Here is a 27,541-nt window from a genome sequence, read left to right on the forward strand (position 1 = left end):
CACCAGCCCCCAGCGGATGAGGGTGGAACTGCAATTTTTGTCACTTCTGCGTTGGCCTCAATTTTTCACCCGCATTGTAGGGGCTTGGTTTCAATGTTCATGTTCTACCGAGGCGCGTGTTCTCCGTTTGTTAGCGTTTAGCTAGCTGAGCAAGGATACACGGGAGGTGTCTTGTAGCCTAGCCTTGGTCAAAAATTTCCCAGAATACAGCTCAGTATTTTCAAAAGGATGGCGGATCAGAAGCCGGCAGCTACTTCGGTGACTAGGGGGCAGTACCTCACTTACATATTTAATGTAACAAATATATACACAATTGAAAAAATTAAAAGGCTCGTTATATATTTATATTGAAGCGTATACATATAAAATATAACGTTATCTCCCATGTTACATAACATCACGTGACCGCCGTGGTCACGTCTGTTCCATTTAACCATTTTCTTTGACCAAAGGACAGTGTCCTCGTAAGCAAGGCGCCTGGCCATGCAATGGCTTGACATTGAGAAACACCCTTAGACCTGCTCCCGTGTATTTTAAAACAGATTTTATGGTTATATGTTATGAAACTGCCAATATTTTTCTAAAACTGGGCATTTTTTAATTCAAATTACATCAACATTTCGATGGATATTTCCAGAGGTTAATGGTAAAAACTACATATTGTCACTTTAAGAAAAACATGAAAAGTTTTAAATCACTGCAGAAAAAAAAGCAAAATAACAGAAATAATTTATAAACAATGGATTCCAACAGCAAACATAATTCCAAGAATTTATGGAACCCCAAAAATACATAAAACGAATACTCCAACAAATAGCTGACAGCATAACAACACCGGCATTTAACATGGCAAAAGAGATGAGCAGGATCATCTGCCAACTATTAGGTAACACGACCACTGCTGTTAAAAAGCAAGTCAACTTTTTTGCTGACAAACTATATAAATGAGTGTCTAATTGTGCTGAAAGCACGTGTAGTCACTAATTTGGCACTTTAGTGTGTTCGTAGTCTGGTTCTTTTTTCTTTTCTGTTATTGTTTGTGGTTTTCCTTTTCTTATTGCCCATGTACGATATCCGCAGGTTTTTAATGTGCTTATATGTGCCGGACCTCCAGTTTGCGATCCTGTTCTTCTGTTATTATTAGGGATGCACCGATCAGGTTTTTTGCTGCCGATCACCGATACCGATATCAAAGAATGCTGATCACCGATACCGATCACGTGGATTGGCCAGAAATTTTCTACAACATTATAATGAGTGCTACAAACTACATAATCTGGGAATAAAGGAAATGTCACCTAATCTAAAATGGTCTGTATTAGGGTTGTCACGGTGTGAAAATTTATCCTCACGGTTATTGTGACCAAAATTACCGCGGTTTTTGGTATTATCGCGGTATTTTTTTTAAACGTGCTACATTTTCACACAATTAAATAAACCCTGTATGTCAGGAAATATTGTCCTCAGTTTGTGTCTAAATTTTGCCTAAAATGTGTTATTTTGTAATTATGTTGTTTATTTGTTTACATTTATCCCCTTTAGTCTTTAAAATACCAATATTTGCCCATAACTTCGTATTTTATGTCTGTTTGATGTCATCATTTTAAAAATATTAGATCAGATGATACTCAGTACTCAAGTAGCCTTCTAATCAGATACCTTTTTTTTACCCTTACTTGAGCAATCCGTATATCAGGAAAATAGTGTCCTCGGTTTGTGTCCTTCCAGTGAGCTTTGCAGATATGGGAAAATGTCATCAGGCAGTAATCATTGTTAAATTCATAATTATTCTCGGAGAGAGACCAACTCTTTTCTGCCCCTGGGAGCCCCGTAATGCATCACGTCATTTCAACATGGGGGTGTCCGTGACACGGTTTATATGCAGGTAGCGGCGCTGCGGCTGCTTTATATAGCGACTCGTTGCATTCTCCCTCAACCCAAATCCTCGGATCACGCATTTTAGCTAAAACGCTAACGTTAGCTTGCCTTGCGTTGACTGCAGAGTTGTGGGTGATGGTCACGCAGATGTGTCATGAGATTTGAAGCGTTGCTGCCTTTCACAGACACTTTTTCTGCACGTGCTGCAAACAGGATAGCCGTCCGTCTTCTATAAACTCCCTCGGCATTCTTCAAATATCTAAAATATGCCCGTACTTCCCACTTTGTCTTCTTTGAGGGATAATAAATGTCCTCCTGAGCGCTGCCGTCTCCTCCTTTGACCATTATTTCAGCTTTAGCTTCAAGAAAGTTTTGTTGTAAACAAAGCGCGCATATGCTGCCGGCAACTTCTGCAGATGATACGCTGGCTGGTAAGGGTCACCGCGCCTACACCGCAGCCACGGTAATCCCACCAAGATAATATAGTTTTTTAAAAACAAGACGGTTATTATTGTCAACTTTTTTTTTTACCGGGGTTTAGCGCTACACTGGTTACCGTGACAACCCTACCTGATCGGTTGGCTTTGATCTATTTTGAAAATTCCGATCAAAACCGATAGGGGCGCTATCGGCCGATTACGATCAAATGCCGATCCATCGGTGCATCCCTAGTTATTATATGTGCTTTGGGGTATAATGTTCTAATAACTACATTTTATATATGGTGGGATGTTCTGATGTCCTTTATCAATACTGGTCCGTGTGTGTTGGTCTCCTGTGTGTGTTTATTTTTAGTTTCGTCTGTCTGCCTTGTTATTCTCATGTCCATGAACGTAATGCTGTTGACTTTTTCTTCTTCATATTTAAACTTTATGTTGTTGGTGATGTCTATGCTGTTCAGGTGTTTTGTTGGTGTCTCTGTTTGTCCTTTGGGAAGGATTTGTAATAAGTCATCTATGTAGCGTTTCCATAGTTGTATTTTGCAGTCTTGGGGGCAGTGGCTATGGCTTTCTGTTGCAGATCTTCTATGAAGAACTCGCAAAGGGTGGCTGATAGTGGGTTTCCCATGGCGAAGCCTTCTAGTTGTTTGTATATGATTCCGTTGTAAGTAAAGTAAGTGGAGTTTGCTACCAGTTCTATCAATCATGCTACACTGATCCATGCAGCAGAACAGGTCTGATCATTTGGGACCAGGCTTCATTAAACATCCCGAAATGTTGTTTTTTTCTATCCAAATTTGCATTTGTTCTTCATTAAAAATAACTGCAACATTATTTACTATTATTATTGCAGGTTCACAGGCTTTTCTGTGGAGTTTCTTTATTCTCTCCGTACACGTGGGGATATTTCTGGTTTCCTCCCACAAAGCAGAAATTAGCTGGTTAAAGGGTGATTCTATGCATGTTATTAGCTCCACCCACTTCTGATCCATGTAGAAGCTGTTTTGCAGCAAACCAAAAAAAAGATTGGGCACCAGTGTTAAAGTGTGAGGACATGTCCTGCCCATAGACCAACAGGTTTGCTACATCATCATGGAAAGTCCTGTTGTAAAAAAAACTTTAAGGGTCAAAGGGTTATTTGTTCTGTTGTTGGTCAAAAAGAAATAAAAATTCTATTTTGGAAACAAATAAACATGTCTGTATGAAACAATGCCTTTTCTTTACATTTTCACAGGAAAACATTCTATTTTGAGATCATTATTTGGTTTAATCCTGACAGAGACCATGATTGTAATCACAGAAGATCACAAAGGGTCACACTGCTTAGTGGCTCAACCCTGTGGTGGGGCCTTCGTGTTTTATGTTCCCGTGAGCAAGAGCAACGCAGAGAAACAAAGCTCGTTTCTGATTGAATCGTCCTACATAAGTGACAGAAAACAAGTCTGACTGACGCTGTTCTTAGAAATGCTGCACACCAGTGGATGGGGCGGTGCCAACAAGTTCACCACAGTGACTCACAGGAAAGTCTCCTCCGTTCGGATCGGTTCAAATTCAAATAAAAAGAGAGAGTCGTGAGATGAGGACTCAAACGTCCCCAGCTAGGGCACGTTTCTGCAGCAGGAAACTATCAGCCCTGGGAGGAAGGAAGAAAAGTAAGCCTGAAACTAAAATGTATCTTTGGATGTTTGATTTCCTGTGCTACCGGGCCACATGCATGCCACTCAGCCACGTCGGTCTTTTTAGTCTACATGAGTCAGATACCAGTTCTGGGTCACAAGACCTTAAAATCACTATTCAGTCGGACTTCTTAGGGTTTATTAAAATAAATGAAGCATTTTCTTTGTTCTGCTGACTCAACAAGAAAACCTACATGTCAGTGACCCAAAAAACAGAAGCTGAAGGAAAAAGATGTTTAAAGATGAGAAATAAAACAAAAAGATCCCCAAACAGGAAAGAAAAGGGTCACCAACGCCCACACCCTGATGTTCACATCTGTATGGGTTTCCTGGAGAAACTCATTTAATGACCATTTCAAACATCGACATATATATTGGACAATTCATTTCCATAGGCTCCAATAACACGTTTTTGTGCCAAAATGGGAGGTAGCCACCACCGCCATTTTGACCGTGTCACAGGTTCCGTCAAGCCCAGACAATTCCACAAAAGGGAAGAGAGGTGGAGCTGAGGGTGGGGCTGTAAGGCTGGGATCAACTGACGACACCCAGTCGAATTAGCTACAAGCTAACCTGAAGCAAACCCAAAGCTAACGCAAAGGTGGGAGCTAAGCTAACGGAGGTAGCAACCTAGCTACAACCAGAGTTAACTGTGCACAACACCAGAGCTTCTGAGTCAGAGATACGCCGGGCTGACCGCTGGGTAAAAACCGGGTGGAACACAGAGGTCTCCCGAAAGCTACTGAAAGCCGGCAGCCCTCGCAGCAGACAGAAGCCGCGATCAGACAGAGATGTGCCGAGCTGCGCGGAGGGGAGAACCGGGTGGAAAACATCGGTTTCCATCCAGATCTCCAAAGCCAGCAGCCCGCACAGCAGACAGAAGCCGTGATCAGACAGAGATGTGCCAAGCTGCGGGAGGGGAGAACCGGATGGAAAACATTGGTCTCCCGAGAGCTCCACAAGCCGATAGTCGGAACCCAGCTCCACCAACATGTTATATTTCAACCCATTTTCTAAAGTGCAGCATTATGTTAAATGCACTGGGTTTTACCCTATTACATTTAAATTTCATGGTTAAACAGTACATGTGAAAATCTAAGCTCAGCTCGGCAGTGACCTAAAATACATAAATATAATTTTACTTACCAAAGAAAATGAAGTGGACACTCCTTGGACGCTCCATTAGTGCAATTAATGCCACAGCAAGTCATTTTGTACAGCAATTGCACAAAAAATATCCAAAAAAGAATACACAAACACAGAGACTCAAAATCCCACAACAGTTTCCAAGCCAGACCGAGGCTCTACTGAGGCCTTTCCACGGAGCTAGCTCTGTGGTCACGTGGGTCTGATGCTCATTAATTATACAGAATTTTAGGCTTTTAATACACTTAAACAGAAGAGTGAGAAAAACATTCACCCCCCTCAGAGTTGTCATGAGTGTAAACTAGATCATTTAAACCAAAAACATGTTTTGGTACCAGGCTGTAAACATGTTTATTTCTGCTGTGAAATTGGTATTTTTAACATGGGAGTCAATGAGGATTTGCTCGTTTCTGACACCAGCCCCCAGTGGATGAGGGTGGAACTGCAATTTCTCTTACTTCCGGGTTGGCCTCAATTTTTGAGCCGCATTGTGGGGGCTTGATTTCAAATTAAATAATTTTTAATTAAATTAAGGATGACTTAATGTGTGCACAATTATTCACCAGGAGACGTGTGAAGTCATCTGTCATTGTGAACAGAAGATCAGAGAATTAAAACTGCTGCAAAAATGCATTTTTACCCAGTCATCCCGAATGTCGTTAAAATATACAAACGACTTCAATTAGGAAACTATGAAGAAGAATGAATAAAAACCGTGTTTTTTTTTTTACGATAACTAATACATGTAGACAAGTAAATAAACGTAATCAAGTTGCCACATATACAAACCATGAAGACAGTGTTGCTATAAAAGCAGAGAACTATAAGAATCCAGAAGTCTGAGCTGTTTCTCAAGAACTAGAACCATAGGGGAAGTACTGCTGGGTATGTGTCATAACGGAAAATCATTGAGGGGTATGTTATCTGCTCAGATGTCATTTTCTGCTTTTGCTTTTGACCCTATTCAGGAATTTTTATTTGCATCAACCGTTTAAAACACCAAAACACTTGAGTGAGTTTAGCCTTCAAATGGGGCGGAAGGTAGCACCATTCAGAGGGGATTTCAAAGTAAAAGCATGATAGAAAGCTAAGTGTGAAATTTTTTTTTTTCAAAAATGGTAGAAATATATAACTCAGCCTGGTACATTCTAGGGGGGTGGTACATGATAGGGTAGAAGTGATCCCCTTTATAAAGCGTGACACTTGTTTCTCCTTGCAGTTAAAAAAGGGGACGGCAACAAAAGCCCGATATGGGCGCACATTTGAAGGAGACATAGGCAAAACCCACCTTTCCATACTTTCAATTGTGGGACTTGTGGAGTTGTTGTCTGTGAAATAAAGAATACTGATGTAGAAAAACTTGAATTTATAACTAAGTCATAGTTTTCTGTTTGAACATCTCTTTCATAGGATGAAGTTTAAAGTAATGTTTGTTGTTTTAAATGATTAAATCAGATTTTTCACACCGATTCCGATTTCCTGAAAATCACGTGATCAGAACAGAGCATCCCTAGTCATAATACGGTATGTCACCTTTTCACTTAGCTAAAATCATGAAGCTAATATCTACATCCAACAGCTGCTTCAGAATAACACGAAAACCTTAAAGATCCAACAGTTTGATTCCAATCGCCCAAACAACGTTGGATCCACAGAAGAAGAGAGCTACATGATTGTTTGCAGAATTTGACTTTTCTCCTCAATATAATTTGTGCACAACCATAAACACAAATGCAAAAAACAAGCGTGTCAGTAATACCATTTATTACCAGATGAAGGTGGGGCAGGGCGACATGGCCTAAAATCAATATCACTTTATATTGAGGAGTTCACCTTGATAATAAATGGGCGATAACTGCATGCGCAAAACCAAAAGTTGTGCACTAGATGTCACGTGTATTACACATCGGTAACTTCGATATATCGCCCAGCCCTAGATGAAGGGCAGGGCTGTGCTGTGACTCCTTAGAGAAACTGATGACCTCTGATTCAGGTCATCTTATCTGCAGGTCTGCTCTGGTCTAATTTGATTACGGAGAGAGAGAGACTGGAGAGCTCCCTGCAACAGCAAGCACACTGAAGTAGGCTGCAGAGAAGAAAAGGTTGAATACTTCACTACGCAGGCTGTTATGCAATTATCATCATCCTGCTGCTGACCTCAAGTCCAGCCAAGAAGAGACGGCAACACCCATGAAGAACGTCAGTGAAAACAATCTCGCTGCAATCCAGCTCTGAGAATTACAATGTACCGACTACCGAGCAGGTGGAGCCGAGTGTGCAGAGGAGCGGCATGTTACTGAAACACTAACGAGCCTGTTGTTTTTAACTCGTTCAGATATCCTTTTAGACAAATGAAAACGACACTCCCTTAAAGCACGTACACACAGTCCTAAATCACCCAGACTCGGGCAACATGCCTCGAGTCCACACACAGCGTACTTTCTGAGTGGCATTTGACTGAATTAAACCCTGTTAGTGGATGATAAAACTATGTTCGACTACCTTAAAAATGTCTTTTCCTGACATCTGCAGGCATCCGAGGCAGATTTTTGAGCAGGAGCTCACGCTGCCTCAAAGGGCTGCTGGTGGACTCGAGTTTCACGTCAATGAACCAACAACAGTATCAGTCCTCCTCCTCCTGACACATCAGCCAGCTCCCTGCAGCTAAGGCGAGGTTCACATTCCAGATACAGAACCAGGGAGCTATGTCAGGGATTTCCCACAAAATATAAAAAACTCCTCCACAAGATTCACTGTTCAAGCAGGAACTGTCTAGAAAACATTCAAGGTGTTTTTTTTAGGGTTGCAGTACCAGACCAGGACTGGTGCTAGAGTCTGCTCTCAACTGGTTCTATAAAAATACTGCAAAGAACAAGTTTATTTTCCCACGTGACATCACAGAAGATGCCTCCTCCAGTACCAGGTTGATCCTTCTTCTGGTGGGTTCTAGAGCCCTGTAGAGGATCACAGAGTAGAGAGACAGTCCCTCATGTTTGGCTTAGTCTTGGGCGGTATACCGGTTCATACCAAATACCGGTGTTTATTTTGGTAATGATATGAGTTTTTCACATATCCCTTTACCGGTGAATGGCCTAGACAATGTACAGAACGTTTGTAGAAGGAAAGTGTTTCAGCGGGGATTCATTTCACTGCTACACACAAACACCACAACGTGGTGAAACCAAGAATGGCAGCTGGCGGGTGCTGTCACGGTGACATCGAAACTTCGAACGCAGAAGAACTTATTCCAAAAAGAGGACCCACATCTGTTGTTTGAAGGTTTTTTGGGTTTAAAAGTTCGGACGTGGAGCAAACAACTATTATTTGCAAATGCTGTCGAGCAACGGTGGTAGCCGGCGGGGGTAATACCAGCGACTTGCTTCATCACTTCAGCCGAAAACACGTCTTGGAATACCAAGAATGTCTCAAGCTTCGATCTGCACCCTCCACCTCCAAGGCTAAAACGGTTCGTAGCAGTCAGAGTCAGACGTCCATTAAAGACACATTCGCTAAAGGGACTGTATATGTATATTAAAAAAAAAAAAGCAAACGGTGGGTCGAGATAGCCAACGCAATAACGTTGGATGTTATATCATAAAGATGGTTAATTGCACAGATTATCTGCAAAATGTGTTCAATAAAAATAGTTGATTTTGACTGCAGTATTTTATCTTTCTAGTTGTTTTTTCTAAACGGCTTTCTTTTCACAAGGATACTTTGAGGGGGTTATGTATTTACCTACCTGTGACTGGACATGAAAAAACTGGTATTCTGCACATGAAGGTAAAATGGGCTATTTAAGGCCAGTCTAGTGCAGTAATTATTTTCTTATAAGAATAATCTGGGTAATCACGGCCTTGTGAAAATACCATCAAATACCAGAAAATCGATATAATTTAAAAAAATACCGTGATTTGAAATTTTTGCCACACCGCCCAGGCCAAGTTTGGCTTATAAACACTGTTTTAAAGAACAGTCAGTGGTTGCTCTTCATGAGAATTTAGGGTATTTCTAATATTTGGATCTAAATTTATAAGCAATGATTTAACCAGCAGAACAACAAACATGGTTCATGTTTAAAATTTTAACTAAACAAAATGAATCTGAAAACAGCATCAATGAATACATTCTGCTCCATGCTCAACAGTCAGAGTTGTAATTAAAAGAATAAAAGCAGCAGGAAGAGGAGAGATGATGAACTTGTGTTGCTCCACGGCTAATTTCACTTCTTATTAATGTTGGTGGTTTAGAATGAAAGCAAAACCAACTCAGCCACTCAAACAAAGACTTTTTCATAGGTTGACTGTATCTGTAGTGGTTCTTGGTTCTGACAGAACCCCCAGACTCCTCATACGAGAGTCACTGCTTCTGTTGGTCAGGACGGAGAGGACGGGTGTCAAACTGAACTGGTACTGGTTTAGACTTGGCTCTAGATTAGACCTTGTCTTTGTTTAGACCTGGTCCTGGCTTACACCTGACTCTAGTTTAGACCTGGTCTTGGTTTAGACCTGGTCCTGGTTTAGATCTGGTTATAGTTTAGACCTAGACCTAGGGCTGGGCGATATGACGATTTTAGACCGTTTTACGATCTACACATCTGACGGTCTGTCATTTTTGAGAGACCGTTTTATCACGATTCACAGCTCTGCTGTTGAATTTCTGCCTCTGAATGAAAAGGGAACTTACCTCAGGCGAATGACACGCCTTTGTTTGACCCTTAACCAATCAGAGTGAGTCATAAAAATATATTAGTGCCCCGCTTGTTTTCACTTGTGTGTGAACAAACATGGCTTCGCCGCGGCTGAGCGACAACGAGGTTTTCGTTCCGAAGAGGAACGCAGGGTTTCCTTAGCGCGCGGCGCTAACAACTTAGCGACGTGACATGTCTCGGAGAAAGCGTAAAAACACGTTGGACGCTTCTTCTGAAGCAGGAAAATACCGTAAATCCTCTAATACAGGCCCGGGCCTGTATTTGACTCAAGCTCATCAAGCTCCAGGCCTTTATTGGAAGGAGGGCCAGTATTAGAGGCAGGCCTCTATTTCTATTTGAGCAAAATGAACTAATGGTTTGCTGGAGTTTTTGACAATTAAAATTGTGCCCACATTTTCAAAGTTAAACACATTTCTTTTAACAACGGTAGTTTCTGCTTCAGCCCTCTCCCCCCTCCCCCTGCGCAGCAGCCGCAAACTCACTGATGTGCCTGCAGCCTCTCGGAGTTCCTGCTGCTCTAAACATTAAAATAATTATTTCATTTTCTGTTCCTCACTTCTGATGACCTTCAGTGGTGTCTGTTTGTTGCAACAGCAGGTACAAAAACTAACTTGTTTTTATTTGACTATTTTTCTGTCCTGTCTGTTTATTATCTTCCTGCATCTCCTCTCAATCCTAAAGAAAAACTGCTGCCTGGGTTCATATATATTCACCTCATGAGTTACCTTTGAACTGCAGTTCTAAAATATCTACCGACCGCAAAAACAGCGGAGCGCTCGCTGTTTGGCGGCCGTATCAGTGATCAGTGCGTTGGAGGACAAGTTGATGCGCGCACCGCCCCGCTCCACAGCATGCAGCGAAATGCATCAGGCGCAAATAAAAGACAGAAAACATTAAAGGAATTGAACCGACATGAACGATCGCGTGTCAGTACCTACGGTCTGGCACAGCGCATTGCTGATCACAGAGAATGTGATCATACGATAATTCAATAGGGAGCGTGGTTTCACAGACGCGGAAGTGAGAGCGTCGGTGAAACGCCGGCTGCTCTAGGAAACCCCCGAGCGTTCGAGCGTCAACGAAGTGACACAGAAATGCCGGGCTTTCCAGAAGTAAGTAAGATAACTTACTATGAGCTGATAGTTCGTTGGATTGATCGGTAGGTTGGAAACTCTGATCATGAATCTGAAGAAACGATGACTGAGCTGTAAAGGCGACTTCCGTTTATAGCCGCGGTTTGTGACGTAGATGCGACGTGGAGGGAATCCCCGCGAGGGGCATGCTGGGAGTCCCTACTTCGCGGATTTTCACCTATCGCGGCCAGGTCTGGAACGCATCTACCGCGATAAACGAGGGATTACTGTAGTTCATACACCCCCTACTGCTGCTCCCCATAGTGTTCTGCAGCATAATCAGCACGTTCTCTTTGAACTTGATAGTGTAATGACCTGGCTGGGGTTGTAAGCCAGGTGCATTCTGGGTATTGTGTTATATGTGTTTCCTATCGTTCTGCTAGTTCCTATGTGCTGATTTGCGTGTTGTGTGAGTGTTATGTAAGCCACAGGGAAGGTGATGTGTGTTCTGTGGAGCGGGTTGAATTAGCATGGTTAACTGACACCGTGACTCTGTGTGGTAGGAGCGTGATAGAGGATCGTGTCTGAAGCGTTATAAAGCTTGAAGAAAAAGCCTAATAAATGTCTGCGTGAACCCCTACTGCCCCCTGCTGGTTGATTTAGGGACTATAACCCTGCCGCTGGGACGCTTGTACTTGCTTGTTACCACATTCCATCCGGCCACAATAAGAGACCGGCCATTATTTACCTCCGCTGACTCTGACACCGGCCAAAATTGGAGACCCGGCCTTTAATTGAATACCGGCCTGTATTAGAGGATTTACGGTAACACCGCTTCTTAAGCAGAGCACGACGTCGCCTCGGCTCGTCCACCCTCTGCCGAGCCGTGTCGGTACCGGACTGAGCTCGGTCACTGGGTCGCTGGAGCTGCCCCGTGACTGCCTGATGGAAAACCAGCGGGTTTCATCAGACTCGTAAAGTTTCTTGTTTTTGCTGGGGACCTCTGTATTTTACCGCTCCCTCCTGCAGTCTTCCCCTATTACAATTTAAAATGATTCTGTAAACTCCCGTGTATCAATAGAAACAATCTCTGCCTCTGCCAGCTGCAGTAAATGTAGTCTCCAAATAATAAGAGGTGCATTCATCTGTGTATCTCCTTTGATCCGCATTAGTGATATTTTCAGCAACAGAACAGTGAAGCAAAGAAAGATTCCTGAGTTTGTTAGTAATTTTATTTATTAGGTGCATCTAACCTGTTCTATTTTTTCCATTTATCTCTGAAATGAGATCAAATCAGTGCTTCTATGGGTTGTCTCCAATCTGCACTGGAAAATTTTACTTTATTTAGAGATTTGTTGCAGAAAATATTCAGAATGCGCAGTTATTTGCTACCACAAGCAATCTCTGGTCCAGCCGCACATCAGAGCCGTATTTGAGCTTAACTATCCACTACATGAGCAACTGGGAGCTACATAGTATTTTCAATAAGTTAATGTTTGCACAATACGTTTGCAATTGACATGTTTGCACTTTAAATATGTTTACGATTTTAATTTATGTTAAGTTACTTGAAAATCGAGAAAAACTGATTTTTGTAATAGTTTCTCTCAGGGCTTTTATCATCTCTGGTGTGAGTTTAAAATATAAGTGTGTTAGCACTGTGCTGATTATCCCTAATATGAATAAATGTTTATTTATTCAGTGTTTCTCTTCTTTAATACACAATTGAAGTTATGCTATTCATGGATAAAAAATCGTGATAAAATCGAAATCGTGATAAAATATTGGAAAAATCGTGATATTCTATTTTTGCCATATCGCCCAGCCCTACCTAGACCTGGTGCTGGTTTAGACCCAGCTATAGTTTAGACCCGGCCCTAGTTTAGACCTAGACCTGGTCCTGGCTTACACCTGACTCTAGTTTAGACCTGGTCTTGGTTTAGACCTGGTCCTGGTTTAGACCTAGACCTGGTCCTGGTTTAGACCTGGCTCTAGTTTACCACTTTTGTGTTTAAATTATCCCAAAAAATTAAATAGGTAAAAAATGACCAAATTTAGTGTTTACAACAATATCAGAATTGTCCGATTCTTTCAGGCTCAAACAAAAAAATCATGAATAACATCAAATCAAATAATGAGAAAAAGCTTTTTATTTTTAACCTAACTAAACTTTTAAAAAGGTCATGTGACTAGTGAATAAACATGATAATAATAAATATGAACACAGGCTAACAGACATGAGGCCAAAAAACAGGAGAACACATTTGGAAGCTCACACACCCAGAAAAACTCACTTCCTCAAACGCAGCAGCTCATGTATAAACCACAGACCAATCAGGACGAAGCAGTTAAACTAAAACTTTGAGTCAACAGTCTGCCATACTTTAGTGAATTTGTGAATCTGCACAGATTCCTCCCATCAGAAACATTCCCCAGATCTGCACACCCATGGCTGCATATCTGTTGTTCCATCGAGAAAACAGGAAATCACAACACTCCACCCACCCCAGCAGGATTCCACTTCATCACTGCAGCCCATCCCTGGGCCACAGTAGACCTGAACTCAACATTCTACCAGGAATCCATCACATACTGCAGACTATTTATCCAACAATGACAAACCATGGCAGAAAATAACAACACATGTATGCATATCTGCTGAGCCACTGAGAGCCTGCTCTGAATCAGAACCAGGGAAAGCCACCATGTTGCTTTTCACACTTAGTCAGAAGAATGTGTTTTTAAAATGTTACTCAAGGTGTAGGGCTGCACAATATATCAAAAAATTATCATCATCGGGATAACAGGACGTGCGATAGGCCCATCGCAAAGCACGTCAAAAACAGCGATAAATGTTTGGTTCAAACATTTCCATCCGTGTCATACATCAACTTTTTGTAAACCAGCTCTGTTTTTTTACGCGGAAGTATGATTTGACCAATCAAATGTAGCCCTTCTGATATGCGGCCAATCAGATGGGTCCGTTCACGTAATACGCCTGCCCCCTACGAAGACCCTTTTAGGATGGGTGGAACGCAACACCCGAACTTAGCGGCGCCGTTCCCTAGTTCGTCATGCTGGCTCAGATTAATGAACGCACTTTGTGCTGAGGTTTCTGGAATCAGCGCTGCTTTCAAACGTGAACGTGACTCCGCTCGGTGTCATTAAGCAGCTGATAATAACCGGGCTGACTCCGAAACGTGCCGGTGAACCAACCCACCTACCTCCATGTCGCTAGTGTTCCACCGGGTGGTGATGTTAGCCCCAGGCTCCGGTTAGCTTCCAGCTAAAAGGCTACAGCACTCTCCTCCCAGTCCCACCCTGCTAAAGAGGGCTTGGAAAAGTTCCCCCACACATCAAAGTGATTTTTCATTTATGAGCTTTTATAACCTTGTTAATCAGGATAGTTGATTTGCTGCTGCTGCACATAAACTGTCAGTCAGAAGCTCTGCTAGCCGGTTATCTTAAGAGGAGCTAGTTCAATTTGTTAGCTTGTTACCAGAATCATAGTTGCAGTTTCATCATCTGAGCTGCTTTTTAAGATCTAGGTAAACTTGTTCAATTTGGGGTTAAAAACAAACGTTTTCACATATTTTCCATGTAGTTTTTTTTTTTGCCAGTTCCTCTTCTGAAAGGTAGACAATTGCTTTTCTCTTTCCCTCATACCTTCTTCTCCTAGTTTGGCCCAGCATAGTTTACTTCCCAATAGCAGCAACAGCCTTATATCATAACCACATAAGTGAAGAAAATGTTCAGTAGCAATGAGAATTTGCTGTTGCATTTAAGTGATGTTAACTATTATTTAACATTTAAACTTATTTTCTGATTTTTTTATTTTTTTATTCAAAAACCCTGGTAAGGGATGTTTTTCTGTATTTGGAGCATCAGAAAAAGTTTTATGGTGGAGGTGATGTTTTAAAGTCACTGAGAAACTGCATGCATGCAGTTTGTTGTTTTGCTGCTAATACAGTAGCAGGTGCAGCTGCATATTTTTTCATTAAAAATGTTATGTTGTAATGGAATTCATGCATTAGTTTTTGTTTGCTTTGAACCCAGAGCAGACGTCACACGCCAGACGACATCAACATTGCATACTTCATATTTGTTCATTTATCGTGAGTAATATTGATATCGCAATATTAAGCACTGTTATCGAATATCGCAGGATTTCCTAATATCGTGCAGCCCTATCAAGGTGGCAAGGATAAGAAAGATGTTCATCCTGGTCAGGACACTTCATGAGAGACTCAGATGTCTTCATGGCACAGACAGCAGGTGTTGTTATATTTCTCAGCTCTGCTTCTGCTCATCCTCTTACCATCTGTCCTGCTGCTTCCACTGCACCAGATTTATAATAAAATAGACTAGAAAAGAAGTGCTTTGGTATGAAAATGCATCTAAAATTTGCAAACATCATATGTGAAATGCATGGCACATAAAAAGCGGAATTAGAAAATAGTGTTTTTAGCCCCGTAGACTTGCATTCTTTTATTTTCGTTCTTCCATAGACCCATGGTCTGAATGGGAGTGACTTGGGCTCCCTACGGAGAATCTGGTATGACTGCAAAGCAGGAATGCCAGCAGGTAAAGAGTTTACATAAAATGGTTGTAATTCACTGCACACAGCTGGCATGAAAACTGTATTAAAGGTCAGCTTTACTCATTGTTTAACACATCTGCAGGGGTCTCTAGTAGGAACGAATGCCTTGTAAGTTGTTCTCTGGGGAATAAAAGGTCAGATGTACCTGTTTGAGGATGAAGAAGTTAGCTGTAGGAGAAAGTAGCTCCAGACGGCATAATTCGGAGTCTTATTTCTTGATATTTGGACATCTTGTCTCGGACTGGCTAAAAGCAAAGTGAATCTACCACTGCCTGTTTACTTTGCAACACTGATGTTTCATCTCCAAAAATAACTCAAGTTTGAAGACGTTCTCCTGTGTGGTGGAGTTGTTAATGCTAATGGTTAGCTTCTACTAGCAAAGACATTCTCTGCCGTTTCCTGGATGCTAAATCAACAACAGCCTTCCCCGTCGTGAGTCAAGATGGGTGAGTCCATGAATGTGAATTGACAGTGTGACGTAGATCTGTCATACTTTTCTAATCCTAGAGTTTCACCGTCTGTATTCTATCAGAAGCTAATGCAGAAGTTAGGTGCAGGAGATTATTTTCATGTTCAGCCAGCATGAAAAACTCAGAGTGACTGATTATAATCAGAAATAATCATTAAAAATGTTTTTTTCAGTGAGGGATATCTTTAAAGTGATCCTGTGTCTCAATTTGACCAAAGCAGAACAGACTGGGGTTTAAATGCTTTAAAGGAAAATAGAATCAGGTCAGATGTTCTCTGAATAACCCGCATCATTATGCTAGCCTGGAAAACAATCCTATTTATGTAAAGATTTAGTCTGGACATGACCCGTGGACAGAGCTCGGTCATGGGGCGAAATCTACAGCATTCTTTCAAACGGTCTTCTCATGCAATTGAACAACAAACAACATGACAGACTCACCGCTACGGAAAACAGTCAACAGAGCAGTCCGCCATACATCGTCGAAGAAGAAGAAGGAAATGCATCTTTTTTTTCTTCTTCAAAATAAAGGACTTAAGTACCTCTATCTACTTGTGTCTCAAAGAAAAGCCCATGTAAATTGTCCAATGTTGATGCCAGAGCCAGGGGCGCCGTAAAGCGGCGAAAGATTATGAAGATTCTAAGGGCCCACAGCTGTCAGGGGCCCAAAAAAGTTTCAAAGTTGAATTAAAAAAACATTAAGTTAAAATCACAAGTACTTTAATTTGCAGTATTTTTTCTCATTTAAGACATTAAAACAATCTTTTAGTCTTTATGAAATGTATATTTATTCAGAGGTCCCTACTTTATTTTGACTAATTAATTTGGTTTCTAGAGACTTATGCAAAGTTGTCCAACTTTAAAATTTTATGTAACCCTAACTGACTCCAGTTTGAACCGTGTGCTTATTCATTTTGTGTCTATGATGAAGCCATGGAGACTTAATAAAAAAGTCACCTTGTGAGCAGTGAATCCTTAATTTTTGTCAGTCATACAGAAATACTTGATTTCAAGAGGAAAGACAGCTGAAAATGTAGTTCTGGCAGCCAATGCCGTTTCAAACAAGCGGAGGTCCTTTCACATCTGGTCTAACCATGTGTTCGTGTTTCCAAGGGAGGAGTTCGTAGTTCTTGTTTAGAACCAAAACACAGTAGCTGGTTATTGATGCTTAAACCCCTGGGTTCCTACTAGCAGCCTGGATTCCTGTGTCAGCAGCAGGAACAGTAGACTGACCACTGGATCCAGAGCACATTCCACATCTGGATGCCATGAGCTTCAATTTCACCACTAACATCCTCCTAACGCTCTCACACAACCGAGCACTGTGCTTAAAAACACACAATCAAAACCTGGAAACATCTCCAGCCTGGTTATAGTCATACTAGTGGTGTTTTTAGAAACCCGGTCAAACATAACAATTTGTACACTTAAAAATACCAACGATGAGGTTTGAAAACGGGGTTACATGGACACACGCCCACTTGTTCATTTTCACTCAAATACTTTTGTTTTTAAGGAAAGTTGGCTCTTTAAATAAAATAAAAAAATATTATGCAAAGCTCACCTTTTGCGCCATTGTGTCTGCAATAGGGGTTGCATGACTTCATTTTTTTTAAAGTCAACAGTCAAGTAATGAAAATCGAGTCGACTTCGACTAGTCATTGATGATGTCATACACCTGAAGCGGCACGGGGTGGGGGGGTGGGGGGGTCGGTAGGTTCGCTGGAGTTTGACAATTAATATTGCGCCCACATTTTCTAAGTTAACACATCTCTTTTAACAACGGTAGTTTCTGCTTCAGCCCTCTCCCCCCTCCCCCTGCGCAGCGGCCGCAAACTCACTGATGCGCCTGCAGCCTCTCGGAGTTCCTGCTGCTCTAAACATTAAAATAATTATTTCATTTTCTGTTCCTCACTTCTGATTACCTTCAATGGTGTCTGTTTGTTGCAACCAGCAGGTACAAAAACTAACTTGTTTTTATTTGACTATTTTTCTGTCCTGCCTGTTTATTATCTTCCTGCATCTCCTCTCAATCCTAAAGAAAAACTGCTACCTGGGTTCATATATATTCACCTTATGAGTTACCTTTGAACTGCAGTTCTAAAAGATCTACCGACCGCAAAAACAGCGGAGTGCCGCTGCTCGCCGTCCGACTACAACGGGACAGTTTTTGCTGCGGAGTTCTTGCCGGAGCGGAGCGGAGATAGTGGAATTTTGGGGGTGCGTCACCGGAGAACAAAACAGGTGATGCGCCTCGCTCCACAGAAGCGAAACGCATCAGGCACAAATAACAGACAGAAAACATGAAAGGAAATGAGCCGACATGAACGATCGCATGTTTAATTTGTTTTTGAGGTGGTGACACCTGATTTGGCGGTGCTCAGTATGCAGATGTCTGGAGCGCGTCAACGATCAGAGCTTTGCATGCGCAAACTGGTTAAGGTTAGGATGGGGGTGAGGGGAAGGTAAAATTGCAAGAGGGAAAAGGTCACAGTTTGGTTAAATGTCCGTTTTACCACCTCCCGACGCAGGGGCTCATCACCTGCTGTCTTTTCCGAGGACTGCATCTTGTCAGTCATTATCATGTGACAGCGACTAGTCGATGACAGGCATAAAAAGTCACTACAGAGCCGTGAAGTCGACTAGTTCATACAACCCCTAATCACAACCATCTCTCACATGCTAGCAGCTGCTGGAGGAGCAGCAGCTCTACTCCAAACCCCTCCAGGATATCAGAGCTCCTCAGCTTACAGCAGCCAATCGAGGATGGATGGGTGTGACCAGCTCTAGCTTGTGACAGAGCCCTGAAACAGCTCATTCTGGAGGGTACCGAAAATGTCAAGAATAAACTGCTGAAAACACTTTACATGAGAGGGATTTAGTGCTTCATAAACATGTCAGTTTGTCTCATATAATGAGTCCAATCTTTAGAAAAAAATCTGGTTTTCAACATTTGATAATTTTGTTATTTAAAAATTATTTGATAACAATTTTAAATGCTTTACAGTTTAAAATTAAGATCTTGTGAGAAAGAAGGAAATGTTCTTCTGATGGTTTTCATCAAATTTTTGTTTATTTGACCAGTTTCCCCAAAAATATTTTGGACAAACATTTGTAGCAGTTCAACTGTTCAGGTAACACCATTTTAAAAGTTGTAATGTTGTCCAGGCTGCACGATCAATACCAGCAGATAAATAAAAATTCTTTCATCGGGTCCTAAACAACATCTTTTCTTTTGCTGTTTTATTTAACAGGACGTGTGACTGAGGGAGAAACTGATAGCAAATAAAAAACATTACCCAGACCTGCAGCACAAGCACAAATAATACAAATCATACAGCTGAATCGTAACAATTTACATCTGGATAGGAACTTGATTATGAAGAAAAACTCTACAAAAACACATAATATTCAGCAAAAAGCACAGCAGAAATAAATCTGTGTTAGCAACAAGGCTAGGCCCTTGCTGATCTAGTCATGATTATGTCGTTTCCTCAAGCGAGACTAGAACCCTGCAGGGGAATTCACCTGACGCCCACCTTTCCAGTAACTCGGTGTAAAGATGCTACCTTCACACATCTGAGGGCAGCTGCTGCTCTAACTCAGGTGAGACAATGAACAGCACCACATGGAAGCTTCTGGAGGCTTTGGTGTGTTTTCAGGACAACCAGAAACTGTCCGCCAGTAAAACCTGGTCCGTGGGGAAACCTATTAAATATTGGTGCAGATCTAGGCAGTTTCCCTTCAAAATAAAAGTCTAACTAGAATGAAGGTTTTGTCTGAAGGTGAGCTACATTTCTACCATCATCTTTCTTTCTAGATAACTAGAAATATTATGTTTTAAAAGACTGACCAGGAAGAATTCATTCCAATCAGCCCTTAGACTGAGATAGGCTTTGATTTCTGCTCACTACTATAGGGAGGTGATCATCTCTGTGTGGAAAACAACTTGGAGCGAATATGTTAACTACAGTCTACTTTCATAAACATAAATACAAACAAAGACTTACTTCTGGATGCTTGAATTAACTACAAAGTATGAAATTCACCTCAAATGTATCATAGCAGCATCAATGTGTATAAGACAAGATCACAAATACAGTGGGGCAAAAAAGTATTTAGTCAGCCACCGATTGTGCAAGTTCTCCCACTTAAAATGATGACAGAGGTCAGTAATTTTCATCATAGGTACACTTCAACTGTGAGAGACAGAATGTGAAAAAAAATCCATGAATTCATAAATCAGGGTGGAAGTATTTGGTCAATAACAAAAATTCAACTCAATACTTTGTAACATAATCTTTGTTGGCAATAACAGAGTTCAAACGATTACTATAGGTCTTTACCAGGTTTGCACACACAGTAGCTGGTGTTTTGGCCCATTCCTCCATGCAGATCTTCTCGAGAGCAGTGATGTTTTGGGGCTGTCGCCGAGCAACACGGACTTTCAACTCCCTCCACAGATTTTCTATGGGGTTGAGGTCTCGAGACTGGCTAGGCCACTTCAGGACTTTCAAATGCTTCTTACGGAGCCACTCCTTTGTTGCCCGGGCGGTGTGTTTGGGATCATTGTGTTGGAAGACCCAGCCACGTTTCAGCTTCAAAGCTCTCACTGATGGAAGGAGGTTTTGGCTCAGAATCTCACGATACATGGCCCCATTCATTCTGTCCTTAATACGGATCAGTCGTCCTGTCCTCTTAAGCCGGGCGTACACTGTGCAACTTTTTCACTGGCAGCATTCAGCTTCAGCTCAAACTGTACGACTTCCTCGCAGAGCAGATCTCACGAGTTATGTGCTCACACTGTACGACCCAGTTCTCGCATGCGACCTGACTGCTCACACTGACGTCTGGTAGCAACACGTCGGCCCTAAAAATATGCTAAAAATAGTCGTTTTTACTCAACACGTCAGACTTTTTTGTCTTGTTTTGCCTGTTGTCCTTCGGGAGTGCTGCAGGAGGACACACAGGGATTTATGGGGGTTGGATGAGGAAAACGAAATAAAGAAAGTAAATCTGTGTTTTGTGATCAGTTTAATTTGACATGAACACGACAAACACGCTTTCTTGACAATCTTTGTGAGTAAAAAAACGTGTAGAAACAAAAACGAACAACGTGTGTTATTAGGGAAATAGCGAGCGGCGTTGATGCAGGATTGCGCATGCGCCGTGAGCGGTTCTGATACTTTTTGGGTCGCAGCTGCTCGCAGCGCAGCTTCAACAGTGCGATACCCTCACGAGGGACGAGCGAAATTTTAAACACGCCAGAAGTTCGTGCGACCTCACGACTGCTGATCGGCAGCTGGTCACGTGGTGTTAATCGCCTCTCGTAACCCCCTGTACACTACACGACCGCTCGGCGCAAAACTCGCCCCGATGTCGTGGATTCTCGCACGACTGGAAAATCGGCTCAAAAAAGTGAAAAAGTCGCACAGTGTACGCCCGGCTTTAGCAGAAAAACAGCCCCAAAGCATGATATTCCCACCCCCATGCTTCACTGTAGGTATGGTGTTCTTGGGATGCAACTCAGTATTCTTCTCCCTCCAAACACGACGAGTTGAGTTTATACCAAAAAGTTCTACTTTGGTTTCATCTGACCACATGACATTCTCCCAATCCTCTGCTGTATCATCCATGTGCTCTCTGGCAAACTTCAGACGGGCCTGGACATGCACTGGCTTCGGCAGCGGAACACGTCTGGCACTGCAGGATTTGATTCCCTGCCGTTGTAGTGTGTTACTGATGGTGACCTTTGTTACTGTGGTCCCAGCTCTCTGCAGGTCATTCACCAGGCCTCCCTGTGTGGATCTGGGATTCTTGCTCACCGTTCTCATGATCATTTTGACCCCACGGGGTGAGATCTTGCGTGGAGCCCCAGATCGAGGGAGATTATCAGTGGTCTTGTATTGGGCCATTCCCATCTGTACCGGGTCGGCCTGGGCTGGGTAGCCCCAGTCGGCCCCAGCCTGGCCCGGTTGATTCCACACATCCTTGCCTTAAGCCCATGTGGGCTGATTCTACCCACCAATCAGAGGCTTGCTCTAATGGAAGGTGTGAATTTGCTGTCAGCAGTGGGTGTGTTGGCCCTGGTCGGCCTGAAGCAGACCCCCTCGAGAAGAGGGCTGAGAATGAGCCTTGGTTGGCCCGGAACAATACCAGGCCACCCAGATATGTAAACAACCTACGCTACCCGGCCCGGGCCGACCCGGTACAGGTGGGAATGGCCCATATGTCTTCCATTTTCTGATAATTGCTCCCACAGTTGATTTTTTCACACCAAGCTGCTTGCCTATTGTAGATTCACTCTTCCCAGTCTGGTGCAGGTCTACAATTCTTTTCCTGGTGTCCTTTGAAAGCTCTTTGGTCTTGGCCATAGTGGAGTTTGGAGTCTGACTGTTTGTGGCTGTGGACAGGTGTCTTTTATACAGATAATGTGTTCAAACAGGTGCCATTAATACAGGTAACGAGTGGAGGACAGAAAAGCTTCTTAAAGAAGACGTTACAGGTCTGTGAGAGCCAGAGATTTTCCTTGTTTGAAGTGACCAAATACTTATTTTCAACCCTGATTTACAAATAAATTATTTAAAAATCCTGCCATGTGAATTCATGGATTTTTTTTCACATTCTGTCTCTCATAGTTGAAGTGTACCTATGATGTAAATTACTGACCTCTGTCATCATTTTAAGTGGGAGAACTTGCACAATCGGTGGCTGACTAAATACTTTTTTGCCCCACTGTAACTGCTTAGATCATAAAAGGGATTGTCGCCGTACCCCATGTCCACACCTGGTTTAAACCATAGGAGTGGTGTCATAACAGAACACAAAAAGAGAACTGATCTTAATATTCAAGAATAATCCCAATCTCATGTTTAATATGGTGCAGCTCTAGTCTGAGAAAAATGTATCTGATGTCTTAATAATGCATTTAATGCGTTCTGATCATTTTACTTTCTTAAATTAAAAGAAAAGAAATTTTCATCTGTATGTGATCACAGAACAAATTAAAGGACTACGGATTAAACAGGAAGTGACATTTTGTAGATTAAAGACGGTACTGTTCTGTATCACCCCCCAACTGTTTTATTTTAAGATGGGAGTTTTTGTTTCTATTCTTTTTCATGAGTCCATCATTAATTGAAGCTATGTTTAACAAAATAAGCACGAGTAAAACCTTGTAAACTGGTTGTGAAACTCTAAAATTTAAAAAAAAAATTGACACTTTTCCGTCAGAATACTGTAAATGTAGCACTTTCTCTCAAGTAGTCCTAAAACACAAATGATCATACAAAACATTGACTATTAGTCTGAAACTCAAAAGTTTGTCTCTGAACGCACCATCACATCAGCTTACATCAACAATAACAGATCGGTCGTTAGAATCTTTACTTCCAGATTCAAGGTTTTCAAGTTAATCAAGAAACAAATATTTTGTGTTATTCAAGGTCAACTTTACTCATATTTTAATACATTAGCAATGGTCTCTAATAGGAATGAATGCCTTGTAAGTCACTCTCTGGGGGGGGGGGGGGGGGGGGGGGGGGGGGGGCTCCAGTGCCCCTGTTTGAGGATGTAGAAGTCAGCTGAAGGAGAAAGAAGTTTCAGACGACAGGCTTTGGACTCTTATCTTGTCTCGGATTGGCTAACGACAACTTGACTCCACCATCGCCTCCGTTAGCTCTGCAGTTTAAATGTTTTATCTCCACAAATAACACAAGCCTGGAGGAGTACTGCCAGGTTGTGGAGTTGCTAATGCTAAAGGTTAGTTTTCCACTAGCCAAAACGTTCTCTAAACCAGTGACGCTAAACCAACAACAGCCTTATCCATCATGAGCAAAGATGGGTGAGTCCAAAAACCCGAACCAGTTTGTTTCTAAATGGCTCCAGAATCCTCTGAATGAGATGAAACCAGATGTCCCAAACTCAAACATTAAAGGGACAGTTTGTTACTTTTCTTGAGCCAGTATGTGCTATAGTAACCCTTTACAGGGTTGGCCTCCTGTGGCCAGAATATCACACTTGCAACTTCACAGTTGCCGGCTGCTGTCTGGCTTCAGCACGTTTCCTGCATGCTTTAGCTCATGAACCCTGCTGATCTGTTTAAATTAGTGATGAATCATTCCTCTAGACACCCAGGAACGCTGGGAGACGTTTCGACTGGTAGATTAAGGTGTTAAAAAGACGAACGCAAGGAGAGGAGATAGTTTTGCTTCTACAAACGGGCACTGGGGGTGCTAAAAGCAAGCAAAACTGCTTACTATCCCTTTAATATTAAACTTCTTCAGAAAAATATCCACAGCATTGTGGATTTTAAGAATAGTGTTAAAATAAGACTACAAACGCATGATAAATACACAGCTGGGGTTGATTTTAATGATCAGACCTATTTATTGGGTCATTTTCTGCTTGATATTCCATAATCAAAGACTGTTTTTAAAGGCTGACACCAACTCGTCAAGGTTGCTCAGTAATATCACAAATTTATTCACTGTGCACAATCTGAATACTGCAAAGAGCTAGTAGGTGGTAATAGATCACAGGTGTTTTGCTTCCTTTAAAATACTTTTAAAGGCAATCTAATGGACTCCATCTAGCAGCTCAGTTTAGATTATGGTTGAAGTGCTGAAGTATAATGTGTTGTGTGGCACTATCACAGATTTCCAAAATATTGCACATGGTTGTTTTATTATTACAGACCTGAAACTCATCCCGTAAACTCACTGAACACAAGAAAAGCACTGAATTAAACTCACCGCTGACATCATCATGCTCTAACCTTCAAGTGACCAAGCAGCTCCACCAGGGTCAACAGTAGAACAACTCTCGGTATTCTCAAATTCAAAGGTCAAGTTCTAGAATCTATCAACGCACTAAAGAGGACAGGGGCTCATCACAGCTAAATAATCCTTCTGATTATAACGCTACAATCTCAGTTTTCTGTCAAGAGTTCTTAGTCTCAAACTGTGAAAGGATCAATAATCAAACAGCAAGGAAGTGGACTTAAGTCCAGTTTGACTACAAACACTAACCTCTGTTTTAACTACAATCCATAGCTACTAGTTAATGTTTCTCTCATAACAAAACTCAGACTGGGTCTTTAATCCAACAAATTTGGGGATGATCTTAATTTCAAACACTCAAAGGGAGGTTTAGGTCAGATGTAGGGTAAGAACTGCATGTGTGAAGCTAACCAGCCCACAAACAAATAATCAGTAAAGATTCCATCTTCAAACACCCCCTCCTTTAAAGGGTGGGCTTTGGTAAAATAACATGTTACAATAACCTTGTAGCTATGGGATCATGGAACTGTTGGTTAATCCTTGGATTTGGGACAAGCCTTAATCTGCCTCCTCCCTGCTCTCCACATGGATCAGCTACTGGGAAACAATGCGCAACTAGAAGTGGCCCTAGCTCTGTTTATGTCCCACAGACTGATGGAGAGGTGCCCTGATGGGCCCAGTGAGCTGAACCCAGATGAGGATCAGGTGTGTGTGTGTGTGTGTGTGTGTGTGTGTGTGTGTGTGTGTGTGTGTGTGTGTGTGTGTGTGTGTGTGTGTGTGTGTGTGTGTGTGTGTGTTGTAACTTACTGGTTTTTTACGCATCTGGTCTCAAGAAACGCTTTGTCCAGCTGGATCACAGCCTGTCCCAGAAACACGTCCAGCCCCATCAGAGCCCGGTGCATCACGGTCAGGACTAGCTCGTTGCTCCCGGCCGGGTACCCGCTCCGCTCCCTGCTCTCCAGCACGCCAGGCTGCAGCTCGAACGAGCACTCTTCGTGCCACTCCGGCTCGGTGGTCTTCTCCGCCACCCCGGTAGAGTACTTCTCCTTCCCCAGCTGGATGATGGTGTACACGTCGCTGGTGCCGTGCTTGCCCTTGCCCCGTAAGCTCCTGCCTCTCTGCACCGTCACCTGGACGTGTGTCGGTGCCCACCTCTGGTCCTCCTCCACGGTTAGCGAGGACATATCCCCCTGACTCAGACAAAGCGGCCGAGCCGCCGCGCTCACCGGCTGGGTAGAAGTGGAAGCTTCCGCCGCTTCCACCCTGCTGCTGGTGCTCCGTCACATCAGCTCCGGGCTCAGCGGGCGGTGCCGCATTACTGTGGCCGCGTGTTGTCTTCCTGAAGCTGCCGTTGTTGTGAGCCTCGGCTGCTTCCTCCTCCGTGCGCTCTGCGGCAGCATGCAGGCAGCGTCCGTCCGCTCGGCCTGTCTGCGAAGGGCGACGTCACGCCTCCTCCTCCATCCTCCTCCTGCAGGACGAGGAAGTTCACCAGCACACCCCTGCGAGTGCACGGAGCACAGAAACACGGTGTTCCTGAGCGCAGGGTGTGAAGTCTCCCCTCGGCGTGGTTCCGGGAAAAGAGATTCAGATGAGCGCTGGCCTGCCTCCTTTCATTCTGCGCTACAACAGGACGGGCTCGTCTAATAGAAACGCGTCCAACGTAGCTGTAATAAGTTTTTATATTTTATGCTTAATTATAGAATGACTTACAAAACACATTTAAATTCTTGAAACCATCTATTTTAGTGTGTCATTTGTAAAAAAAAAAAATAAATAAATAAATAAAAGACCTCATAATTAAGCACAGCTGCTGATTGGCTGCTCGGAAGCTGTGCAGAAGTTCCCCAACTCCACAAAACAGACCTGAGACCTAGGGATGTGAATCCCCCACCACATCCAGCTTAGTGCCCTAGTGGTAGAGTGTCCGCCCTGAGACTAGGAGATCAGGGGTTCGAATCCTAGTCGGGTCATACCAAAGACTTTGAATAAATGGGACCCAATGCCTCCCTGCTTGACACTCAGCACCAAAGGGTTGGATTGGGGGTTTAAAACCACCAAATGGTTCCCGAGCGCGGCTGTGTCTGCAGTGTCTGCACCGCTCCCCCAGGGGATGGGTCAAATGCGGAGAACAAATTTTGCACACACCTGTGTGTGTGTGTGACAACTAATGGGACCTTAACTTTAACTGAGGCCGATTTGATTTGCACCTGGTACCTACCGGCAATATGATGCCATACCTGAAGCAACCCTCCACTGACAAGGCCGGATTAACCATATGGGCAACTGGGCAATTGCCCAGGGCCCACAAACTCTAAGGGCCCAGGGCAGCAAGGGCACGAGCAAAATACAGGCCTATCTGTAATCTCCTGCTTTATATTAAACTAGGGTGACCGTGCATCCGGTTTTCCCCGGCCATGTCCACTTTTCACTCTCTGTCCGGGGCGTCCGGACTGGAGGTTCTTGTATTGATGAAAATGTCCGGCTTTTAATCCAGGTTGTCGCTTGACCACCATGTCGTCGTGAAAGGGGGGATTGTAACGTGAGGAAGTATGAGTTTTCTGTGCCAAAGGTCGTATTTGCCCGGCTGGGTCAAAGCTGGGTCACGCAGCAACTTTCACCCACAGATTAAGACCTGAGCCGACAGCAAGTCTGAAGAATTCCACAACAATCCAACACCTGCCACTTCAGAAGAAGGACTTCACTAGTCATAATAAAACAGAGTCTTAAACTTCCTTTTCTTTATTTTAAACGTTAAATAATCATTTGAT

At 42.8% G+C, this 27,541-nt stretch overlaps 1 protein-coding gene across 3 annotated transcripts in view; it reads right to left on the bottom strand.

Moving 5' to 3' along the window:
- The window catches only part of rab11fip5a (RAB11 family interacting protein 5a (class I)), a 41,884-nt gene extending 15,699 nt beyond the window's left edge, over positions 1-26,185 (bottom strand). For 2 of the 3 annotated variants that reach the window (XM_070547007.1, XM_070547006.1), the window contains exon 1: positions 25,581-26,185. In XM_070547007.1, the coding sequence (XP_070403108.1) occupies positions 25,581-25,957 (377 nt within the window). In that variant the 5' untranslated portion in view covers positions 25,958-26,185. Of the gene's footprint in view, positions 1-7,642; positions 7,764-25,580 lie in introns of those variants that run through there. The other variant, XM_070547008.1, reaches the window with a different exon arrangement.
- Between the last annotated feature and the right edge of the window lie 1,356 nt (positions 26,186-27,541).

The sequence above is a fragment of the Nothobranchius furzeri genome, chromosome 18 (genome assembly GCF_043380555.1).
Source record: "Nothobranchius furzeri strain GRZ-AD chromosome 18, NfurGRZ-RIMD1, whole genome shotgun sequence".
Lineage (NCBI taxonomy): Eukaryota > Metazoa > Chordata > Actinopteri > Cyprinodontiformes > Nothobranchiidae > Nothobranchius > Nothobranchius furzeri.